At 45.9% G+C, this 24248-nt stretch overlaps 1 protein-coding gene across 4 annotated transcripts in view; it reads right to left on the reverse strand.

The window, feature by feature from the left end:
- Tns3 (tensin 3) overlaps positions 1-24248 on the reverse strand; it is a 223324-nt gene that overhangs the window by 12282 nt on the left and 186794 nt on the right. For all 4 annotated transcript variants that reach the window (XM_051200598.1, XM_051200597.1, XM_051200600.1 and 1 more), the window contains 7 exons: positions 10131-10302; positions 7952-8589; positions 7302-7388; positions 5934-6065; positions 2185-2280; positions 1482-1559; positions 467-544 (listed from right to left, as the gene is read on the reverse strand). In XM_051200598.1, coding sequence (XP_051056555.1) covers positions 467-544; positions 1482-1559; positions 2185-2280; positions 5934-6065; positions 7302-7388; positions 7952-8589; positions 10131-10302 — 1281 coding nt within the window. The remainder of the gene's footprint in view (positions 1-466; positions 545-1481; positions 1560-2184; positions 2281-5933; positions 6066-7301; positions 7389-7951; positions 8590-10130; positions 10303-24248) is intronic.

Genomic DNA, 24248 nt, shown 5'->3' on the forward strand with positions numbered 1-24248 from the left:
CTATTAATAAAGATGTTTCAACAAAGTGGCCAGAGACACAGCTCTGGGTGGTATGCCTATGCCTCACCACACGGATGGCAGAGTGGGTCCAGCAGCTGACTCATGATGAGTGACTGTTGAGTCATTGCTATGGGACATTTTTGCATTTTCAGCTGCCAAGGCGGGTCACCCACATCCTGCCTTGCTGAGCCCCCACCCCCACACTAAATACAGGACTTGACATTTATTCCACTGAATTTGGTCTTGTTCTACTCAGACCAGTAGCTCTAGCCTCTTATGCCCTGGCCCTGTCTCCTCACAGCTGCACCCCACCCAGCTGTGCCAAGCATCTATAAAAGGAAACCTCCTTCAGAGTGCATAGAAAAGCAGGAAATGACTGTCCAAAGGGAAGTGCTAGCATGGAGTTCGGTTCTACCCCATGACTCGGGGGTGCACAGACAAGGAGTGCAAGATTGTGTCCACTGACCTGCCCCCTGCTTCAGCAGCTCGGCTGCTGAGTTGGCTGCTGTCTGGGGAGAGTTTTCTGCTATTTCCTCCAGTGGATCTGCAGGAAGACGAGAGAAAAGAGAAATAAGTGTTCCTGATACATAGTTCACATGACAAAGACAATTTTCTGACAGGATTTATGCAGCAGTTTTAACCTTCAATAGTTAGTTCACAGGAACTATAATCCCATCCATAACACACATAGGAGTGGCATAGGTCCCCTCAAAAAAATTTTCCTGGACTCTGAATTCATTTACATGAATGATCAAAATTTAAAAAGAAAAACCCCCATTTACTTACAGGGAAGCTGAAACACAGTCAAGGCCTATATCCCCTAGATATTAATTTTTAAAATTGTTTAAATTTTCTAACAAATATAAACATAAAGAGAATTGTTCATTTATGGCCTAAATTTAGCCATAGCAGCACATGTACCATTTTGTAAGCTTGTAAATCTTTAAATGACCCTGAAAATCAGTCTGAAAACATATGTACACACATATGTGTATGTATATATAGATTAACTTATTTATGTATACATGTTTTACATGCATTATGTCTGTGGACCTCATGAATGTTTACTGCCCAACGATAACAGAAAAGACCAGAACCCAGGGATGGGAGTTAATATACATTTGGGAGCCACCTGATATCAGTGTTTAGAATTGAACCCAGATCCTCGAAACCAGCGTTCTTAACCACTGAGACATCTGCCCCCACCCAGTCGAGTGTTGTACTTCATTAAGCTAAAGAGACTTTCCTAGAAACTTTCCACTGTGCAATGTCTTGGAGATGCTGTTTGCAGTAGGGCCTTCTCGATTCTTAATTCAGGTGGCCACCTGCTTTCTTTGGGGTTTATGTAGAGCATGTGTCATTAAACAATCTTCGTCTGATTTTTTTTAAAGGATCTCTTGTAGGTCCTGGGAGCAGCATGCTATGAACAATGCAGAAGATTCTACACACAGCCAGTCTACATGGAGGTCTCCACTACATACCTCTTTCTGGAATGAGCAGCTTGCAGGGCAAAGCCAAGGGTGTAATGGAATGCTGGCACACCAAAGCTGTCAGGCTCCCTGTAGAGTGGATAAGCGCACATGAACATCACCAAGTTCTTCACCTGCTGCGTGTTTAGCCAGAGAATCAGGTGAGAACAAACTCCCAAAAGCCAAGCCCTTAAAGCACTGTGGGCTGTGACCCACAACTCCCAGAAATGACAATAAAGGTCCCAAGACAGTGAAGAGGTCGATCAAGGGACTTACAGTATATTCCCAGCACATCGCCTTTCTAAATACAAAGTGCCCTGTGATTCTTAACAAGGAGGATTCTAGGCTGCTCAGTTTATCCAGAAGGCTATGAAAGGCTCTCATTAACAAAGGAGGAGGGGGCTCTGGTGGTAGCTCTGTGCTCCTCCTTGTACCTGAGGGATGGGGTCACCATTGGCTGACCTTAGCAGTACTTTTGGCTTGTCTTATTCTAGCCTTCGGATGGATGGCCCTTTCATTTGTTTTGACAAAGCTTTTGAAGACAATTACACTTTCAGCTTATCTTAAAGACACAACTTCAGATGGAAGCAGCCTTGGACCTGGGGGCTGAAGTGAGAGCAACCCACCATGGCAGAGAGGCACTGAGATCTCAAGTCACCTGAAGGAGGGAATCCATGCCCTCATAAGTATCTAGAGAACATCTCAAGTAACTCACCAAAATATGGTTCATTCGAGCACCCTTTCAACCGCACTCCCTTCGGGGTACACTCAATCAAGAAATGCCGGACAAGTTCATTGGACAAATCTCCAGCTGCAGAAAGAATAAGAAAATAACATTTAAATTTAAAGCATAAGTGAATCAGAATAGGGGGAAAGGCTAGGAAAAGAGCAAGGAGAGACAGCTACAGATAGATGGTTGAGGGATGGGTACACTACACAGACAGATAAATAAGATGCCTCCTGCACATATAAACGCTAAGAGCTACACCTAAGAAGGTTCCTCTGAATAGGATTAAACCACGCTTGGGATGGTTGGTGGGCAGTGCTATAAGCCAGGTGGACAATAACATCTCTTGGAGTGGAAATGTGGCAACTAAGAGAGTCCCCCAGAGGCATCCTCAGACACTACAAGAACTCCCCAGAGAAGGGATGGATTGGTGGCTCAGAATGACACTGGCCTTGAAACACTAACTACATTCCTCCGAGAAAGGGGCACTGAGGCCAGGCAGAAATGACTTTAGGGAAGAGTTGGAGGGAAGCCAGACCTCTGGGTGAGGGGGAGCTGACAGCCTTCAGCAACAAGCATCCTGCTATGTAGGAGCAGCATTTCACTATACTGCTAGTCAACAGAACACTCATGTCAGCTGCTCAACCCAAAGAGAAGAGGCACCAGGAGAAGCCACTGGATGCTAAATGTTCTGAAGGTGGAAAAGTACAAACTGCGTCAGGAGAAAGAGAACTAGCTGCCCCAAGCTGCTGACGTCACTAGACAGACACCCCGGGTGCTGTCTCTCTCCTCTCGTTGCTGTCTTTACCACGCTCCATAAGCGCTGACCTTTCAATATTGCTGACATTGAAACTTCCTGGTAGCAAGACCCGCTGGACCTGTGCTTGGAGGGGTTGCCAGACTCTAGCCTGAGTAGGCTAAAAATTCCCAGTCCCAAATCCAAAACCTGGAAAATTTTGGTCACCAGTATGAAGCCATAAATGGAAGATTTTATAGCATGGAATTTTGATTCATGTATAAACTAATGGGAAATAGTGCATGACATTAACTTTAACAGGTATGAAGTGTGTATGAACTCTACACAAAATGTAAGTGAATTTAATGTTAAGGCTTAGGACTCCCAGATTCTGCCCTCAGCACACATATGGCAGCACACTACTGTTAGTAACTCCAGTTTCAGGGTATCAGACACCCTCTTCTGGCCTCTGTGGGACAGGCAGACATACAGGAAAAACACTGTACAAATAAAATAATAAAATAATAAAGTAAAAAAAAAAAATTAGGGACTTGAGCCTCATTCCCAAGGTATCTTATTATGCTTGTATAAATACTCTGAAATCTGAAAATAATCAGAAACCCCAGACACATCTGCTTGGGGTCATTTGTGATGAGGGATGTTGAGCTGGAATTAGGCCCCAAACAATGTTTACAAACAGTAGCACCCATTAGTAACAGTGTGTGTCAGCATTTTCTAGAGGCAACCAAGCTTGCAGAGAAGGGAATGATGTGATCCTGTGGAAGTTTGTGTCCAATAAAATAGAGGGAATAGACATATGGACCTTCTCTGTGGGAGGAGAAGATGCAGGACTTCCAGCCTAATGGGGAAACCCATTGATGGCCTGGATTCTACTTGTGGGAAATGGCCCCACGCAGATCCTGCTGCCAAGGACTTTTTGGAATGTAGAGTCTGGAATGACCACAGTCATCTCATCTGAGAATGGCTGGAGGTGGCATAGTGACTAATTGGCTCTTCACTCATTTGGCAATCTCTTTGATCTTATCTACCCTTGACTACAAAACACAGATGTCAAATCCAGACCTGGGTGTACACACAGAGGAGAAACTGCCTCCACCCAGTGAAGACCACCATGCTGGGTTCCCTGACAATTGCCAATCACATAGCTTCTGTCTTGTTCCTTGATCCTCACACTTGGTATAAAGTCTGCCCAAGGCAAGATATGTTCCCAGACTTTACAAGACTTTCCCTAATGTCCCTAACCAGTGCTCCCAGGTAAGACCTGGCAGTCCTCAGCAGGCAGATCTAAGTGGGCATTCAGTGATAAAGGCCCTGTTTCCACCCAGCAGTAGTGTGGTGTTGAGCTTCTTATGATGGGAATCCTAGATGTTCTATGAGGCCACATCTGTGTGACCTCACTTATTCTGCTCCCTCACCAGAAGCCCTGCCCTGCCAGCATCCACAGGTTTGGGGCTGTGTTCTCTGGCTGAGCCCCAGGTGCCCCCCAAACTCATCCCTTGCAAGACAAGCACATTCTGTGAAGCGTGTCAGCTACCCTTGCCCATGGCTAGCCCATCTGCAACTCTATCTTACATGCTCGGGGCAGCTAGAACCTGTTTGTTCCAGGAAGGTCTCAGCACAGATTTCACCCACAAATTTGGACAGATCTCCTAAGATCCAGGCATGGAGTGGGAAAGCAGGAGCCTCATTTGTCTTTACGTACAGAAGGTACCACATCTGTGCTTTTTCTGATTCCTCTTCCCTGCCAATGCAATGTCTCCTCCTTTAGGTCCATGCGGCAAAGGCTCAGCTCCCAGAGGGACATTCTGGTGGTCAGTGGGGATGTGAGAAAGTAGGGAGTGGACTTAGGGTCACTGCAAGCATGCCCTCAAGGGAGGTGGTGAAACCTAACTTCCTCGTCCACCTCTCCCTCTGCAGGCAAAGGGTGAATGTGTACCCTCTTAAACACAATCATGCTGTTATGATGATTCAACATAGGCCTGGTATCAGAGCCAATCAAATGAGCTGAACCATCTACAACTGTAGGCTATAGTGACCCTTATCTCAGAATAAGATTATTATCGCTGGCATCTTGTCACTGAGTGATTCCACATTCTCACAACCTGAGGCTGTTCTTTCCCTCAATCCAAAATGACCATTTTGGTGATCAAGAGAAGATAAAGGAGACTTACTAGAATTGGTGATATGTGGTAAAGATGGGCAAAGGGGGTAAAATCTGAAAAAGTCCACCAACAATAGAAAACATATTAAGATATATTTATAAATCAAAACAGAGAAGCTAGAGATAAGGCTCAGTCAGAGGTTAAGAGCACAGCCTGCTCTTCCAGAGGTCCTGAGTTCAATTCCAGCAACCACATGGAGGCTCACAACCATCTATAATGAGAGCTGGTGTCCTCTTCTGGCCTGCAGGCAGACATCATGCTAGCAGAACACTAGATAGATAGATAGATAGATAGATAGATAGATAGATAGATAGATGAAAGTTTAAAAATAACAATAAAAAACCAGAGAGATATGAAAGAGAATAAGAGCTATATTTTTAGAATATGGTGACTCTTAGAATTTTGACTCACATCAAGACACATAAGAATATATCATAAGAATATATATTATATTAGTTTTCATACTGCAAGTTAAAAGTAGACAAAATGATCATTTTGTAGATGAGTGTTTGCCTCTCAGTGATAAAGCAACTAGTAATGTTATACATGTGGTCACTAGAGGAGGAAAGGCTGCCACAGAAAACAGGGTGCTTGCCTGGATTCTTGGCTCTACTGTATTATAAAAAAAAATAGATTACTTGCTTAAAACAAAAGAAGATAAGATGTATAAGTAATGTATGTTCTTAAACAAGATAACTACTTAAGAAAATGACCTTAATTAAGCAAACACTAAAGAGAACCAGTGCAAGCAGCTGCCATTATCTATCTGTCACAGTAAACAAACCACAGGCAATCCCCTGCTATTCCAGGAACCTTACCTTTTTTGTTCAGGTGCAAGACAGAAGGAGGAGGTGTGGCCACCTTCATGGCCAGGCCATAGGCCCCTCTGAAGGAGTGACTGTCCCTCACGATGAATGACCCAGGAGCTTTGTCCTTCAACATGGCAATGGCTAGAGGAGGGAAAGGCATGGATGACTTCAGGGGACAAAGGTCAGTGCCTACCCAGACCCCGAGATGGCTCCTGCAGGCTCTGACTGTGGCTCCACGTCTGAAGTCTGAGCCCCGATGCTAACTAAATACAACAGTTCTCTTGGGGTTGGGCGATGGTCCCAGGGATGGCTCAGCTGCTTGAAGGTGGACTGTGGCAAAGCAAGGTGGCCAATGACATCCTCTCTTCTGCACATGCGTACTTTCTCCTCTCTTTCACCAGTGTCAAACAAGTACTGATACTCTTGGACTCTTAGTCTTTATAAATCATCCAAATCTCAGGGGCTCAGTGACAGTCTCAGAAGATGGACTAAAGCAGACCCTTCTCCCAGCTGCTTCTGCAACCAGGCCGGGTGTGGGCCCTGCTTGGCAGATAAACATGGAGTAAGGGAAATGCTGTCTTTTCACCTCCCTGATAAGCAGGGAGAGGAGAGGTAGGAGACTTGGGGAGACTAGCAGCTCAGGGCTGCTCGCCCAGCCCTTGGACTTCGAAGAAGCTTTTACAAAGGCCGCCTGAGGGAAATGAGAGCCTTTCCAGGCCATAGCTGTTTCCCCCACTTCTTTTCCATTTTAAATGACACCAGCTTCCTTGAGCTCACAGGAATAACTAGTCTCGGGGTTTCTATGGTCTCTAAAACCTGATGGAAGAATCTTAGGGAGCAGACTCTCCTTCCTGAGAGAGGAGGGCTGTGAGCTCCCTGTGAACCACAACAACCAGGCAGGCAGTGTGGGCAGTTCCTGCAGGCCATGGGAAGCTGGTTATAGCTAGAGTTCCAAACACTCTGTTCCCTTTCATGGCCCGTAGCCACCAAGCCTGACTGTCCCCCAGTGCGTCTCTCTCCTCCATGACTCTCTATGCAGTGCTCTGAGGAGTCCTTAGTGGAGACCTGAGCAGAGTGTCTCTTTCTCAGGTTAGTGGCAGGCTGGCATGGCTGGTGAGCCGCTGGCTTGGTGAAATAGCCCGTGTCCACAGGTCATACACTGGGGTCCATGTGGCTTGAACCCACCTTTCTTTCACCCAAACCCTCACTGGTACTGAGTTTTTCCCATAAAAATGTGAAGGTTGTGAAGTTTTCCCCAGGGGCCTATAACAATGGCGTGTTTTGCTCTAATTTGATCTGTACCAATGGCGTTCCTGATGGAAGGACCCAGGCAGCAAATATGACTGACACTGTAAAAGGTCCCTTGTCCCCACCTACCTTGTTCTCGGGAGATATCTGCCTTGTACCAGAACTTGGAAGTGTCTTGAACAAACTTCACAATCACAAGTTTGTCATTTGGGCTGTCTGTGAAGCAAAAATTTCATACAGTTATTTTTATTGCTGCCTCATTCATGATGATTATGTTTGTTGTAAGTCCAAATTCATGTCTAGGTTTGAGGGACACACATGAGGGTCCGAAGAGGAGGAAGCTCAAAGGAGCAAATAGTAGGGAGAATCACTGCCTCACGGTGCCGGGTAAAACACAGTTGACTGCAACCCCAGAAAGGAGGACCCAGAAAGAGGCAAGGCTGGTATCAAACCCTTCCAGCAGCTCACAGCTCGATTCTGGATTAATTATTTAATTGGGAAAAAGAAAACAACTTTCTTTATTTGAAGTCAAACTTAAGGCGGAAGTATTGCAGCATCTGCACTGTATACTGCTGGGATCAGTCTACAGTAGGCTAAGGAGGAAGCTGAGCATGTTTTACTGGAAGCATTGTATCTGCCTGGCTTTAGACCAGCAATGTGGGAAACAGCCATCAGGGGGTCTGAACGGCTCCTGCAGGGCACCTGGAGATCCACTGCTCAAAAAGGAAAAAAATCAAAGCCCTCCTTCCCCAAGGCAACGGGCAGAGGCAGAAACATACCCGGCAGAGGTGAGGCCACTTCTGAAGGCTTGCAGAAGTCCGGAAGTACATTCGGGAAGGGGATACTCATGGTGCTCCCGCTGTGGGGGCTGGAGAAGCCACTGGAGGAAGGGGAGACTGAGCCCAAAGAACGGTCGCCCTCTGAGGCTCTCTTCTTCTCAGGGAGGGGTGGCTGCCCAGGCAGGCTTACCCCCTGGTTCTGCAGACCTGGACTGTGGTGGCTGCTGGGTCCAGGTGACACCGTGAGAAAGTTGTGGGACAGGAAGCCATTGTCAGTAGCCCCTGCTGTTGTCAGAGGGGCTCCAGGAGCTGGTGATGTCCCATGGGAATTGACAAGCAGGGCACCTGGGTCCTCACCAGGTGGAAGGCCACTGGATACTGAGGCAGTGTTGAAGCCTAAGAAGGCTTGGTTGCCTGTAGGGGGCAGAGCATCCTGAGGCTCTGACATGGATAACTCATGACTGTGAAAAGAGGCCTGGAGCTCCGAGGGCTGGAAGCAGGGGAGCCCTGGTGAGTCCTTGCCAGAGATGCAGAACTCATGGGTGCCTCGAGAACTTTCAGAAGGGTGGCTGTTCCCCAGCAGGGTTAGGGTGGACTTGGGGCTGCTCTCCCCCCATTGATGTTCTGCAGAAGGTGGGCTGTTCAAAAGAAAAAAGCATCCATAAGGGAATGTCAGGGGCATAAGATTACTTTGAAATCAGTAATCCTTGCAAGACACAGAAAAGACGGGACTGGGGGTGTGGGCATAAGGCTTACTGGACAGCAGAAAAGATGCAGCACATTTGTATCAGAGACAAAAATTGACCTTGGTCTAAAAATGTAAAGTTGAAATTCTAGAAATAACAACTACTAAGTCTTATATGTCATTCTGAGAAGAATGATGACTTATATGCTATCCTACTCCATCATGTCCAGGTTGTAAATTGTCCCTGATTCAGAGTATCCATGTGGTTTATGCTACCCACTCTTAGTTGAAATTCTAGAAATAACAACTACTAAGTCTTATATGTCATTCTGAGAAGAATGATGACTTATATGCTATCCTACTCCATCATGTCCAGGTTGTAAATTGTCCCTGATTCAGAGTATCCATGTGGTTTATGCTACCCACTCTTAGTAATAAGATGACTGGCTAGTGTTGTATGACTGACTGTGTTTATGTCCAAGTAACTCTCAGGATACTTAAAAATGGCCCCAAAGGGGCTGGAGAGATGGTTCCGTGGTTAAGCACTGGCTGCTCTTACAGAGGGTCAGGGTTTGATTCCCAGCACCCACACAGTAGCTCACAACCACCTGTAACTCCTGTTCCGGAGGAAATGATCCTCCACAGGGACCAGGCACATGTGTGGTAAACAGACATACATGCAGAAAAAACAAGTCACCCAATAAAAATAAATAAAGATAAAAGCATTAAAAATAGATCCAAAGAGCAAGAATGAGGATGCTGGGTGATTGGCTAAGCCAATGGGAATCTACAATGTATTTCCTTTGAGAAAAGGTCAAAATTACCATAGGTATGAATGCTTGAGAAAAACATATTATGTGCAGGGTTGATGCCTAAGTTCTTAGACTCTACATGTGATATCAAGTCCTTTTAAGTTTTAATTTTTCAAAATTTATTCCTCCCTCCCTCTCTCCTTCCCTTTTTTCTTTCTTCCTGTTGGTTTTTGAGACAGGGTTTCCCTGTGTAGCCCTGGCTGTCCTGGAACTCACTCTGCAGACCAGGCTGGCTTTGAATTCAGAGATTGACCTGCCTCTGCCTCCTAAGTGCTGGGATTAAAGATGTGCTCCACCACCACCCAGCTGACCCCTTTATTTTAATGGGAAGGGAAACAGGACACCTGTACAAGAGAGCTGGCCTTACTGAGTTTCTCAAGGCCTGCATCTTTTTAAAATAAAAGAGGACGATCTGGTCTGATGCAGCCCCTTTCTTCCCTTCCATTTTTTCAATACTTTTTGCAGCATTTTCCTAAGTGTTCGTGTATTTTCCAGTGCCAGTGCACAAGAGCAAATTCTACGCGCAGTGGTGTCTGGCACACAGCCCTGGGCACGGGCTCTTTTCTACCGAGTGGGGTCTCACTGTTGGGCCCTGCTCTACCCAGTCTTTTTTTTCTATTCTCAGCTTAGTGCTCTGGCCTCCAAGGGGAATGTCTAACAAGGCGGAATCCCTTCTTTTTACCTCTCTCTCCTCTGGCCAGGTCCGTTGCTTGAAACTGTGCAGGAAGAAGCAAACATCTGCTGAAAGTTGGGAGTTGCAGGCATATCAGCCCGAAGCATAGTGGGTTTGGGTCCAATGGGACTCTCTGACATCCCCACAGTGTGGCTGATAATCTCTGGGCAGCCTCGTGGTTCTGAAGCAAGGAAACAGAAAACAGAGAGACCCTGATTATGTGATCCATAATGTCACAATCTCAGCCCTTTCCCGTGTTCATAATGAAAAGAGCTGATTTTTGAAGCTTTTCTGTTGCGTGTAGCCACAGTGAAAGTGAATTACAACAGTAACATGGGAGGCCGGCGGGGGTGACTTTGTGCTACTATGTGTAGCTTGTCATCCATCACTGTTTCCAAAAGAGAAAACAGCTAATTCAGTCTCCATGCGCATTGTCTTTTCCAAGCTGACTGCTCATGTATGAGGGACAGACTATGTACTAAGAGACAGACATATGTACAGCTCACCCTGTAAACGAGCAGGAGCCTTCTACCACAGAGACTCTTTTTCCTCGAGTGAAGGCACTGCAGAGCGATCATTTGGCATGCTTGCCTTTCCTTTCGCTCTCTATTCTCCCATGAGTGACTCGGGGACTGCATGTCTGGGGACCATGGGGCACAGATCTGATTTGCTACATGCTATTCTTGGGAGATGAAGATGAAGGTTCAGAACTGGCAATACATCTGGTACTAAGAAGGCCAAAGTCATAGAGAAAGGGGACTTGGAACAAGTCAGCTCTACTTCAGTCCAAAGCTTCAGGAACAAATGGCTCCTGGGAGCTAAAAAGGACTTGGACATTTCTTCTAGGTGGTAACAAAACCCTGTGTGGGAAACACTCAGGAAGCATAACCCTGGCCAATAACAAAAGTTTCCAATGTCCTACACCCCACGGCACCAGAGCCAGGACAAGACAACTTTTATGCAACCCCACTTTAAAACCAGATCTTCTCAGAAGAATATCCCACCATCCCAAACCTTCCTCCCACTCCAACTTAAACTTCTAATTAATATTGTCGGGAAACATGATAAGTGGAAAAACAAAAAAACAAAACAGACCCTAAAATCACCACCTTCCCAAACAACACGAAACAAAACCCCACCACCAACAAAAGACTGGAGCTAAACCATACACACTACAAAGAAACAGAAAATGAAGAAATTCACAACTCACCAACAAACCTGAGTCCCTAAGGATAACTGAATGGAAAGTCTAGAGATTATAAGCAGAACAGAAGAAAGAAGCATGGGGTAAGGACTTTAGCAGTGATTGGACTCAGCGGAGGAGAGAGCAAACTTGGGGTGAGGAGGAAGCATGCAAGGAAGACAGTAGAGAAAGGGCAGAAAAAACAAACTCTGTCAGAAAGACCAGTGCCAGGATGTCAGTTTCTATTACCGCAAACCTACACAGAGTGGGCACTGCATCAAGCAGAAGCCATGCTGGAAAAGACATTTACTGAGAACTTAACCAAAATACCAAAGAAGTCAAACCTCAAGTTATAAGGAAATTACCATGGATACCAAAACAGGATAAATTAAAAGGGCTTACTTTTAATGCTAGCCAGTATGGCAAAAGCCAAGACAAAATCTTAAACACTGTACTTTGTTCATTGGGTGTCATGATGGGACACCAACTTTTGTGTTGTATTTTTCAGATATCATTAAAATTCTCAGTATAGGAAAACCCAGTCCTGACATGATATTTGAACGAAGCAAAGGATGAATGCCAGTGCCGTCTAGGATTTATCTGTACATCCTTGGGATAGGTATAGTCTCCTTCTCCCCATGCCCCCAGTAAATCAACATTCAATATTTAAAGATAAATGCTTGGTGTGCTAGTTAACTAACTGCATGGTCTTCTAAGTCCATCTTTCACATTTTCAGTGGTAGCAGTGTGGAAAGAACAAACGCACACACTGTTTAAACCATCCCTCCCCTTCAAAGTCTTCCAGGTGGCACCTTAACTTCATTCGCAATTATTTACCATCTATGACATGTGGAAGGAGACCAGAACATGGTAGTAACACCAGCATGGCCCTGTCCTCAGGTATAGTCTGTGACTTCTAGGGAAACCCCTGGATGACTCCCTTCTAGAGGGAGCCTAGATGCCTTCTGGAAGTCATCAGTCATTTTGTCTGTTGCTGATAAGGAACAGTTTGTTTTTGCTGACAGTTTGAGGGAGCACAGCCCACCATGATGGAGTATGCATGGATGCAGGAGAATGAGACAGTCGATGTGTCTATACTCCAGAAGTAAAGCATGGGCAGGAAACATGGCTGACCTATAAAACCTCAAGACCAACCCCTAGTGATTCACTTCCTCCAGCAAGACTCTACCTTTTAGAGTTCCATAACCTTCCAGAAAAAACAAAACAAAACAAAACAAAACAAAACAAAAAAAAAAAAAACAGCAAAAACAGCTGGGAATCAAGTGTGCATAAATACAGGAGCCTGGACAGAATTCCCATTTAAATTATAACATAGAAGAGGTGGCATTTGATGAAGTCCGAGGACAGTGGGTTTCAGGTGGGTACAATAGGCTTGGAGAACACCAACCACTGCCTGCTGCCCATGGGGAAGAGCTGTCCCCACCCTTCACTGGTGGATATAGAGGAGGTTCTGGTCATGCATATTGTGAATGCATGCATGCATGGATAGATGGATAGACAGACAGAGGAACAGATGAGGAGTGGCTGACTTCAGACTTAAAGCTAGAATCCAGAGCATGATGTGGATGTTCTGCCAGAGTCTGGCTGGAGGACAAGAGGAGGTGTGGATCATCCCTAGGATCCAGTTCCAAGGAGCAGCACCGATCTCTGGAATCATTAGAGCTGTTCACACAAACCAGCAGGGGATGGAGGAGTGCAGTACTCAGCATCTGTCCCTGAGACTGCAACTACTCCAGGAGGCCCCACACAGCATAGGACAATCCTCACTGCTCCTGTCTCTGCTTGCTGAGTCCCTGAGCCTTGAGGATCCAGGGGACCCATGCCAAGATTCAGAAGCACTGAATATGCTTACATGGCGCCAAAGATTCCCTTCAAATGAGAGCAGGCAAAGGAAAATCAAATCCCACTTTGTTCCTGTTATCATCGTGCTTTCCCAGAAAACAGCAAGCCCAGCACTTCCCATGAAAGAGGTTTTGTTTATCATTCATTAGCACCAACTCTGGGGGCACTGCTATAGCAGCTTGGTTCCAGGCCTTGTGTCAGCCCTTAACCCTTTCTTTACAGAAACAGCTGCCTAAGCACCAGGTTGCATGTTTATGCTAAGTATAGTGTCCGAACCCCCCCCCCCCAAGGCACTAGGTACAATTTCTTCTGCTAATCCTCTTCCCCTGCTTGCACTCAGGAATGCATATCAGCAAAGGACAACTTCTACACAGCATAATGTCACAGGAGCAAATGCCCTTACTATCTAGACCTTTGCATTCCCAGAAATGCTTCTTTTTTAAGTCAGGAGGATGATGATCAAGTCTGATGACTAGATTGCAGATACCAAGAAGACTCTGGCAGAGGTACCAGTCTGCATGGCAAGAGGAACAGAGCTGTCATCTTAAGAGGCTTCCTTTTGGGACATCTTGATAAGTTTTGCTGTTTCTGTCCCATGCACTGGCATGGGAGTATGCTGAAATCTTAGTCAAGGAAGTTACAGGCTTCAGTCAAGCAGAAGTCTTCAGACCCTTCTGCACAGGTTTGTAGAAATTCACTCATGAGATGTACAGAAGGAAAAATGGCCACTGTTCTTTAACTGCAACATGAGGGTCACAGAACACTATTGGTGAAATGCCACTAGCCAGGATGGTGAGCCACCTTGTCCTTCAGAGAGAGGAACCTCACAGAAGGGGGCAACAAGCTTTAAAGCAACTACTCAGAGGGTCTACAGGGCAGCCACAGTCCTTTCAGAGCCTGCCTTCCTGAGGCATGAAGCCCTCCTCTATTACAGTGAGTTTCCATGGCAGGCAGAGGTCTGATGGGTTCCTGCCCAGATACTGTTAGAATCTTCTTGACAGTGTCGATTTTGTTTTTATTCACACACTCACATTTTACCTCTGCTGCTCAAATGCAGAAGAAAGGCTAAAGGGAATAGTACCATGTTTGGAATTCCAAGGTCACCCCAGTTTCTGGGTCTTCCTCCAAGCTCGTGTGTGCCCATGGTGCCCTATGGTTTAGGAGTCCAGAAACCTCTGCCTAGCATCCCTTCCAGGCCAGGCGGGAACTGGGGGGCATATGCCCAACCTCTTGGGATCTCAGGAATGCCTGCACTCTTCTCCTCTCTGCTTCCACTTCCTCCACTTCCTGTACCAGAACAAGGGTGAGAAGGGGTCACTGGCTTTCTTCCAAATGGTCTATTTTTATGCTTTCTTTCAAAAGCTGCTGCAGAAGTGTTCTGTGGGAAGCTGGACATCAGTCACTCTACACTGGCCACTGGTGACTTTAAGTTAACAAGAAGACTCTGCTTACAGCTAGATCATTGGTAGTCTAGACAGTAAGAATCATTATCTTCACCCACCCACCCATCCACCCATCTACCCATCCACCCACCCACCCACCCACCCATCCATCCATCCATCCATCCATCCACCCACCCACCCACCCACCCATTTCCATCTACCTTCTTCCCTCCTTATTTGTCAGACCCAAGTTAAATGAGCAGCCTACTTTGCCACCACTTGAGATTCCTGGCCATGGTAGTGTCAGAGCATCTCTTAACCTGAATTTTGCTGGCACAACACATGGGAATACTTGACACATTCTCAAGTTGTGGGGCCTCAGCGCCCTTCTGTCTTATAATCTTATCAATTGAGGTCACAATAGATGGTTTCTATTTCCAGAAGGCAAAACATTTTTATGGGAGGTTGGATGGTAGTGAAATTTTAAAAAGATGTCTTTCTGCTCTCTAAAAATAAAAGGTTATTAAAACCAGCTTTTTGAAAGCAAGGGGAAACGGGCAGACAGCCACATATAATGAGAGTTGGGAAGCGCCAGACACTGGAAGAGCAGCACATGTTTCTTGACAAGAATCCAAGTCCTAAATCTCCAGCCCTGTAGATGGTATACAAACATACATGAAAACATATGAACAGGAAGGTTCATGCTTTCCTGTTGCCAAGCTGCTTCTTGGTAACATCTGAGGTCAATGTTCATGGTAAATCAACTCGGCTCTTGATACAAGCAAGGTTTCATTTTCCCCAGAGGACTGAGACATCCTAACTATTGTTATGGTAGTTATTATTAGTATTCATTTTAAATAAGGTTTCATGGAACCCAAGTTGGCTTTAGACTTAACAGTGTAGTCAAGACTGGTCCTGAATGCTGGATCCTATGGCTCCCACCTCCCAAATTCTGAGATTATACAGGTTATACCACACCTAACTTTAGGGTTGGAATTCCCATCAGCAAACAACTAGCTCACTCTTCTGTGACATTTTCATTCCAGTAGGAGTATCTCCTTTAAAAAGAATCCTGCTAGTCTTCCCTTTAACCAGGAACAGTAAAGGAAACAGAGGAACCGATAACATGGCTCATTACAAGCAGGGCCCTATGTTTTCCTGATCTTTAGAGATGCTCCATTTAAATTCAAAGATTTCCACTGAAACTGGGACGCTCTGAAAAGAGTCTTTCTCTCTGCAAAGTGGCTCAAAGCAGCCTGACCCTGGGATGCAGGAATCATAGCCAGCTGCTCTGGAGGTCCCAGCATCTCACAAGAGAGGAACAGCTTTTCTCTTTACTCAGTACCCCCAGCAGCTCACAAGCATCCTGAAGACCCACTGCGGTCTGAGTTCTCAGGAAAATGGACACTTCCCACCTGCTGAACTCTCAGGGAATATAGACGGAAGGATGCCTTGGGGTGGGGGAGACTGAGATACCTGGAGACCACACGCAGGTAGAAGACAAGCTCTCACACAACTCAGAGACTGTGGGCAGTGGACAAAGGACAGAGACAGGCCCCACTTGCCTGGTGACAGAACCCTTGGAAAGCCAAATCTAAGGACAGCCCCCCCCCCCCCGACGATCAGCTATACCACCACTGTTATTATTTTATTGTGATAAAAACTGGCAGGGGCTACTATCCTGGCCACATCTAAGTGACAATCCCAGTGGTCTTAAGTCCAATTTTCATTGCTGTTGAATCATCACCACCATCCATCTCCAAAACTTGTTCTTATAAACTCAAACTCTGTCCCTATTAACCAACTCTTACTCCCCTGCTCCCAGACCCTGGCAACTCTACTCTCCTTTCTGTCTTTAGAAATTCTACTCTTTTACAGATCATATAAGTAAATTGTGCAGCATGTGTCCTTTAGCGACTGGCTCATTTTACTTAGCATAAAGTCCCTGTCTTTCAGGAACAAACGTGCAGTCTGTGCCAGAAAGCCATCCCTTGCTCAGGCTGAACATCCATCCACTGAGTGGCACCCCTATTCTGCCTGTCTACCACTTCTGCAAGGACATGTTATTTGTAACCATTAGTTATAGTCTCTCCTTCCTTAGTCCTCTAGCCAGTTTGGGTGGGCACTGGTCACTGCAGCAGAAGCTGGTCCCAGTGACACATATTTGCTATTCCTGTGGGGATGGAGGCAAATAAACATAAATGAGGATAGGGTGGTCAAGCTGCAGCTAGGGTGAATGGAGCAGTACCAGAGAGAAAAGGGAACACATCAGTTCCCTCCATCCCTAGGGAAGCCCTCCTTATGCAGAGAAAACAAAGCAAAACCCCAAACCTCCAAAATAGAGGGAGTGTTTCCACCATACTGGAGACACAATCTCTCCTGTTCCTTCAAGATCCATGGGCTGACTGGTGCTGGGGATGGAGGCCGCATCAGGAGCAAACCAGTGTCTCCAGGGGAATGAACCAGAGCAGGGCCAGCCAGAACTTAGTGGTGATGAGAACACTCCTAGCAATTTCCAGTCCCCCAAAGAATTGGGACTGCATACAAGCAGAAGCCTTGGGGCTTTGTGTCTATGGGCACAATCCCCACACAAAGCCCAGCTGGCCTTTAGAGATGGGGCCTGGAGGATGCTGAACCCTATTTCTTAGCTCTATTCAGGCAAGAACTGTCAGTCAGTACTTGAGGGCTTCACAATGAAGCCTCCAGAGTGGGGGCTAGCACAATGACTTCCTCTTCTGCTGACCCCATCATGGAGTTCTGCTCTGATGCTGCATTATGCTCTGGCTCTGGATGCAGAGACACCATTCCTGTTATTTATGTCTGATGTCTCTGACTAGGACTCGGAAACTAAAAATCCAATGAAGTCATCCTTACAGGACTTTTATCTCTACTGCATCCACACTCCCAGCCCACAAAATACCCAGGACCATGGGCAGTTTGCAGAAGGTTCCCTGCATCTTTCCTTAACTGGAACATCACTGGTTGGATCCCAAGAAAGCCCCTAAGGAGGCAACTGTACCTCTGCTTAGAACTTGTGATACTGTGAGCTACAGTATACATAATACCAGGAGGCATATAATACTTCAAGAACTCAACTTTGATCAAACATACTTAACAAAAGGGTATGTTATCACTATGGGACAGACCATAGTGATGAAATTTGGTGGAGACTCAGCTGACCCTCAACAACACATTTTACCTGTCTTTCAGAAAAAAAGCATAGAATATCAACATGTTACTAGTAATTGTCTGTGTGGCATAGACCGCCTCAACTTTAAAACAACTTGCAAATGCTCACACCAACACCAGTATAAACACTTCTTTATCTAACGGCTACACCGTGGAGTTCCACACCATATTCAAAACAAGGGTGCTGGGACAGTGCCTGTTGGCTGAGGCTTGGTGTCTTACCATCTGCACCTGGAGGGAACTGACATTCCCCCCTGCACTAGGATCCCAACCTGATTCTTGGACTTCCCACCCATCCTGGTCCTTCTTGCTGTGAAAAGGTCCGTGGGTTAGAGTTCCGATGTCTCAAAACTCAGTCCACCATAACCAACAAGTGCCCACGGACCTCTCACTGCTCTGGATCCTGGAGGTCCATGTTCCAGGTGTCAGCAGTTTCCCTATCATCCCATCTACTGTTATTATAAGTGACACCGCCTTCCCTTTGCCTCCCTTCTTGTGCCTGCATCCCAGTCTCCTCTTACAATAAGGACCACAGTCATACTGGACTAGGCTCTACCTTAGGGGACTCCAAACTTAATGACCTGTGTGAAGATCTATTTCCTACTACAGTCACATCTGAGGTCAGGCTAGGGCTTTCACTCAGCCCTAACACCGGAACACAATTTTGGAAGCATAGCTTTGCTTGATGGCAGCAGAGTAGATGAGGGTCTCTATCGGGGTTGAGCATCAATGAAGAGAGGACATGCAGTGTGTATACAGCATGATCAGGCTGTAACAACCCACTAAGGCAGCCATTCTCAATCTTCCTAATACAGTTCCTCATATTGTGGTGACCCCACCAACCATGATTATTTTCATTGCTGCTTCATAACTGTAATTTTTCTACTGTTATAAACATAATGTAAATATCTGTGTTTTCTGATGGTCTTACGGGACCCCTGTGAAGGATTGTTGGATCCCCCAAAGTGGCTGCCATCTACAGGTTAAGAAGGGTTGGTTGTAAGGTTAGTTTAAGGAAGAAGCAGGAGTTAGCATGGTGCTATGTGTTGCATGGAGGCTGCTTCTGAATTGTCTCTTCCGTGGCATACAGGAGGGGGATTCTGACCAGGCTGAGCCACGGCTCCAAACCAAACTACCCTACCTCAAACCCAGAGTCCCATGAGGCCCTGCACCAGCCAGAAGGGCATGGAAGAACTAGCTCACAATGTCTCTCTTCTGATTCTCCTCCCCTCTTGACATGTGGCTTATGGGGCAAGCTATGGAAGCCCTGAGTAGGGTAGGGCCTTAAATGGACAATGGTACCTCTGCCCAGAACTTCTGACGCTGTGAGCTGTAGGACACACAATGGGGGCCTTTCAGCTCACAGTCACTTTGGTTTTTTGTGTTTCTCTCACAGGTTTCTAATTTCACTTATTTCTAGCATGCAGGCTGTCTATGCCAACTCACTTGCAAGTGTCAACCCATCCCTTAGCTCCAGTGCTGGCATTTTGCTGGGGGCTTTCCCCTCCTGGGGTTAGTGCCTGGCAAGTGTCACATGCAGAGTGCTATTAGCACCTGTGCTGAGGCCGCTGCTGGACCAGCTCCTTAAGCAAGTTCAAAACATCAAAAAATGGCCAAGTCACTGGCACTGCCCAGATGCTGCCAGGCTGTGCTGGCACTTGGCTGGACTTCAATAAAGTTTTAAGTGCATTAACATTGCTCCAAAAGTAACAACTAATCAATAGGCTGATTCACAGCTAGCTGCAGTTTCTGCCATGGAGGATTCCTTTTCTGAGAATATCCTGTGACAGACCCTTCTGCGCCTGAGGTTCTCAGCTGGCTTTACTGGAGGATTCTTGTCTCGTGATAGTGGCTTCAGGGTTCCTAATGTTGTTCACTGTGCTTCGAGGGGAAGGCTGACACAGCAGAAAGCCCCCTGAAACTGGCAGTGACCTGTCTTTACTATGTGTTGTCTTCTTCCAGAAGGTCAGACAGCTAACATTCAGTGTATGGTAAAATATCTACTTATCATCCAGCTAGCAAGGCAGGATAGATGGCCTGCCTGCTGGAGAAGACCCTGGGCCATCGACCCATGTCTAGTGACAAATGCCACTGGCATTTATTTCCTGGATTCTCAGGGTTCCTCTGTCACGGCAGAGGTTCCAGCATAAAGGACTGCACTAGAACACCCAGCACTGGTCAGCACTGGGGTCTAGATCCAGGCCCTGGATGATCGTATTTTACACAGCCCCGAAACACGGAATGAAGCTATAGGTTAACAGCAACATCAAGTACAGTGGAGAAGTGTGTGAATTTGGAGAGATGGGGCGAAAATTAGTTATAAAATGGAAATTACATCCCCCACCCAGGTGGAATATTACAAGGAAGGAAGGGGAGGGAAAGCAGAAATGGTTGTTAATGTAGCCATGATAAACACAGGTCTGACCACTGTGGATAAATATTCTAAATAAGTTGGTGGAATATCTATCATGCACTGGGCCCAAGCCAGGACTGAAGAACCCACGTAATCAGGATTTCTTTCCCCAATGAGAAATGAGTCCCATACCCTGATCTAGGCCTGATGTCCCTGTGCACCTCTGCTTTCCCCAACGCTGAAGACCCTGAGCCTCCCAGACAGCTCAGCACACAGCCACAGCATGCACTGTGGCTCACTGAGGGGTCATCCACAGAGAGGTCACCTACTCAGGGCCCCCAATGCATTGTCTGTCCCCAGTCCAAATGCAGCAGTTTTAGCCATCCATGCAGCCGCCTACAGCACAGCCCCCTTTGCCAGTCCTTGGCCTCCTCTCTACAACTCTGCATTGCCCAATCACATAGCATCACATTTTGAAATCTGTGTGCCGTCTCATCCCTAGTATGTCTGCATTTACCTGCCTCAATTTTCACTCACTCCAAGTGACACCCAAGGTGAAGGTTTGTTTAACAATCCACATGTCTTGGGTGGTTTCTAAGCGATCCAAAACCAAGGAGGCCAGAGAGAAAAGGCTCTTCCAAAGTGATACGGTACTCTTCAGGAAGGAGAGCCATCAAAACATTTGTATTTAAAAGGGAGGGACTGAGAAAATTCTCAGATCACTCCAAGTGGCGAAACATTGATACCAAGAGACACACACAGTAAGTAACGTACCTCATAAGCAATACTAAGATATTTCCATGGAGACATACACTCAAAACATTATCTGAAACCTAAGAAGAAATATCTCACTCTGCAGTGTTTCAGAAATTATGTCAAGGTAAGGAAGAAACAGATTAGGAGAAACAGAAAAATTTGGGTGTCCATATTTTCCACAATGACGAAAAAGGTAATTAATAAAGTCCTTGGTTCCTCTGAAAGTGATATTTGTATGTGATACCTGAACCATACCTTGCTGTGTTTTGAACAGGGATCTTTCCAGCTCTACTTACAGAGTATCTTCCATTCCCCACTGATCAGAACCAACCATCCCATCTCACATAGATGTTTACTGCTTGCTGGAGTACAGAAGTATCCCTCAGAGGTCAATGTATTCAAATATTACAGGTTTGTTACCCAGTATGAAGCTATTGGTACATGTGGGACCTTTAAGGGGTGGAACCTAAGTGGGAATTCTGAAGGTCACCAAGGGATGAACTTCAAGGGATTGGAGAAATATATTCTGCTGTACAATAATTCCTTTGTGTCTTGTGTGAATATTTGTCAATCTGACAAGCTGACTGGCCTATAGCCGAAGAATAAAGTTAGGCAGGAGAGCCAAACTGAGAATGCTGGGAGAAGGGCGGAATCAAAGGCGATATAAACCAGCTGCTGGGGGAAGCAAAGCTAGAGGACACATAAAGCCATGGACCACGTGGTAATGCATAGATTAATAAAAATGAGTTAGTTTAAATGCAAGAGCTAGATAATAATAAGCCCGAGCTACCAGCCAAACATTTATAAACGATGTAAGCCTCTAAGTGGGAACTGGCAGGCAGGAAGAAACGACATTCAACAACATTCCCTTCCATTTCTTCTCCCTATTTCATGAACATTTTGTGCTGTCACATGATAAGCTACCCCACCACAGAACCAAATGCAAAGGAGGCAACACTAACCATGGATCAGAACCTTCAACATTGTGAACCAAAATAAACCAACACTGTCTGAGGTCTCTACCTTCATGAAGTTCCTACCTCCTAACAGTTATACACTGATAACTCAGACTCTTTACTCTTTAAAATTAGAAAGAATTTACAAAGTTCCCCTCACAGAAACAATACTAATAAAATTTAAATGAAATGTGTAGATGAAACTCAGAAGACTCATAAACATTATGACCTATCTATGCCCAAATATGACCCTTTTCACTTATTTATAGCTTTTAAATATTTCTTATTAAGCTTTGAAAATGTTCCCTTTTATGAACAATGCCATTTTAAACAGCCTCTGAGTAACTTGTTACTCCATATGGCCACTAAAATATTATCAACCTGACTACCCCAGTCCAGGTGTAACATGGGGTACAAAGATGACGGAGACCTTGGTAATGACAGAGAAACCTACCAGATGTCAGACTGGATGTGGCCACTGAGGAAACCGCATGCCCTCCTACAAAGATCTACGCTGAAGTATGACGAGCTTCTGGTGGGGAAGCTTGTGTCTTCTTCCAGAAGGTACACAGAAGAGGCTCTAAGATTAGATCTTGTCCTTTTTAGACTCTTCTTGCTCTCCCTCTTACTTCCTTATTACTTTGAGGAAGCTCCACAGAACATTCCAGAAGCTTTTCTAGCCATATTCAGTCCCTCAAGGAAGTTCACCATGGTCTTTTAGACATGTTTAACCAAGTATTCATCTTTTCCTAAGGCTAGTCTAAATCTGATACCATACAGAGGCCAAAGTTCTGTGTCATACTGCTCGTTAGTGGCAGGACTAGGGGTGAACCTGCTCCCTGATTTCCCAGGTAACAGTCTGTGACCTGTGATCTAGTACCTTTTAGACAGAAGTTAGTCCCAGAAATGACGGAAATGAAACACACAGTCATGGTGCTCTCTATAGCCCCAGGATGGAGAGGTGGTCCAGATCTGTTGAGACGGCTGTCTGACCAGCTTCCACATATCACTGGCACCTACCAGTCTGGCCTGCTTCCTTCCATTGGGCAGCTATACACCTTTGTCTGTTCATTCTGTATTTAACACAGGGAGGGAGATCGGAGGGGTAGAGAAAGGAAGGAGCAGGCAGCAGGGGCAACAGTGAACAAACTGTCCTCAATGTCACACTCTCACCCAGAACTGGCAGTGACCACAGTCCCTACCCCACCTCAACTGACTTTCTTAGTGTTTCAGGGCAGGGTTGGACAAGCTGTGATCACGGACATGCACATCGACAGACACCACTCATCCTCAGTAGTACTGAGAAATCTTGGTACTGATTCACACAGTTTCCCCACAGAATAAATAAAAGGCAAGAGCCTCAGCTGACTCAGGTTGCCGGCCACCCATGTATGTGCCAGAAACACTGCCAAGCAAGAAGTTGGCACTACCTCACTTAATCCTCCAACATGTTCCGTATAAATGACCATTCCTCTATTAGGGACAAGGAGACAGATTCTTGACTGGTTTATGGGAAGTCAACAGCAACCTTGCCTCCCATCACCACCACTGAGGTCTCTGATTCTGCAGCCCACTGATGGAGCTGCCTCCCTCTCATACATGCATCATAAGACATGTCCTAGACAAGACAAGAACCCTCTGTATAACTTGCTCTGAACACATGGATGACACAGGGTTTTCAGTGAGTAATTTACAGCCTTGTTGCTGTGCTCAGAAACTCATACGCACACAACATAGAAGCCTCCCCCCAACCCACCCCCAGTACCCTAGGCTCCATCATTTGCTACAGGCTGGTGGTACACATGAGCTCTATGTCAATGCAGATAGATGGACATGCTTCCCATCTCATCTAAGACTAGGAAAACATTTCCATCTAAGGTGGCCGATTTAGAATATACTGACATACATATGGAATTCATGGAAAATGGTGATTTTATGTGGATCCCATTAAAAGAGCAGAAAGCTTTTGAAAAGGCATTTTGTTCCATTTGACTTGAAGTGTCTCTGGCTTTTAGAATGGACAACCCATAAAACTTGCAACCAGGGAGCACATGGCAGACCCTAACCTGCCTGGGCTTGTCTTTGGAGCTTATACAAGGAGGGCTTTCAAGCATATGGCTCCTTTCCCCTCTCTCCCCTAATCTTGCCTATGATGTGAGCTGAAACATACACCCAGTCTAGTTTCTGCAATGTGTCCACTCAAGGATAGACAGATGCTGTTAGAGACCACATATTTCTCCCACACCACTTAGAGCCCTGAGATTCCCTCACCCAACATGTGGGGGAGGCAACCCCAGCCCCACCCCAGGAAGGGAGGGCAGTGAAGGTACCAGCTGCCCCTGAGTTGCAGACGCTCTGCTAGCAATCTCAGTAGATTACTTCAGTAAATGTCTGTTTTGTTTCAAAGTTAACAGATTTGTTTAGAAATACTCCCTTTGACTGCTC

This window comes from Phodopus roborovskii, unplaced genomic scaffold (genome assembly GCF_943737965.1).
Source record: "Phodopus roborovskii unplaced genomic scaffold, PHOROB, whole genome shotgun sequence".
NCBI lineage: Eukaryota > Metazoa > Chordata > Mammalia > Rodentia > Cricetidae > Phodopus > Phodopus roborovskii.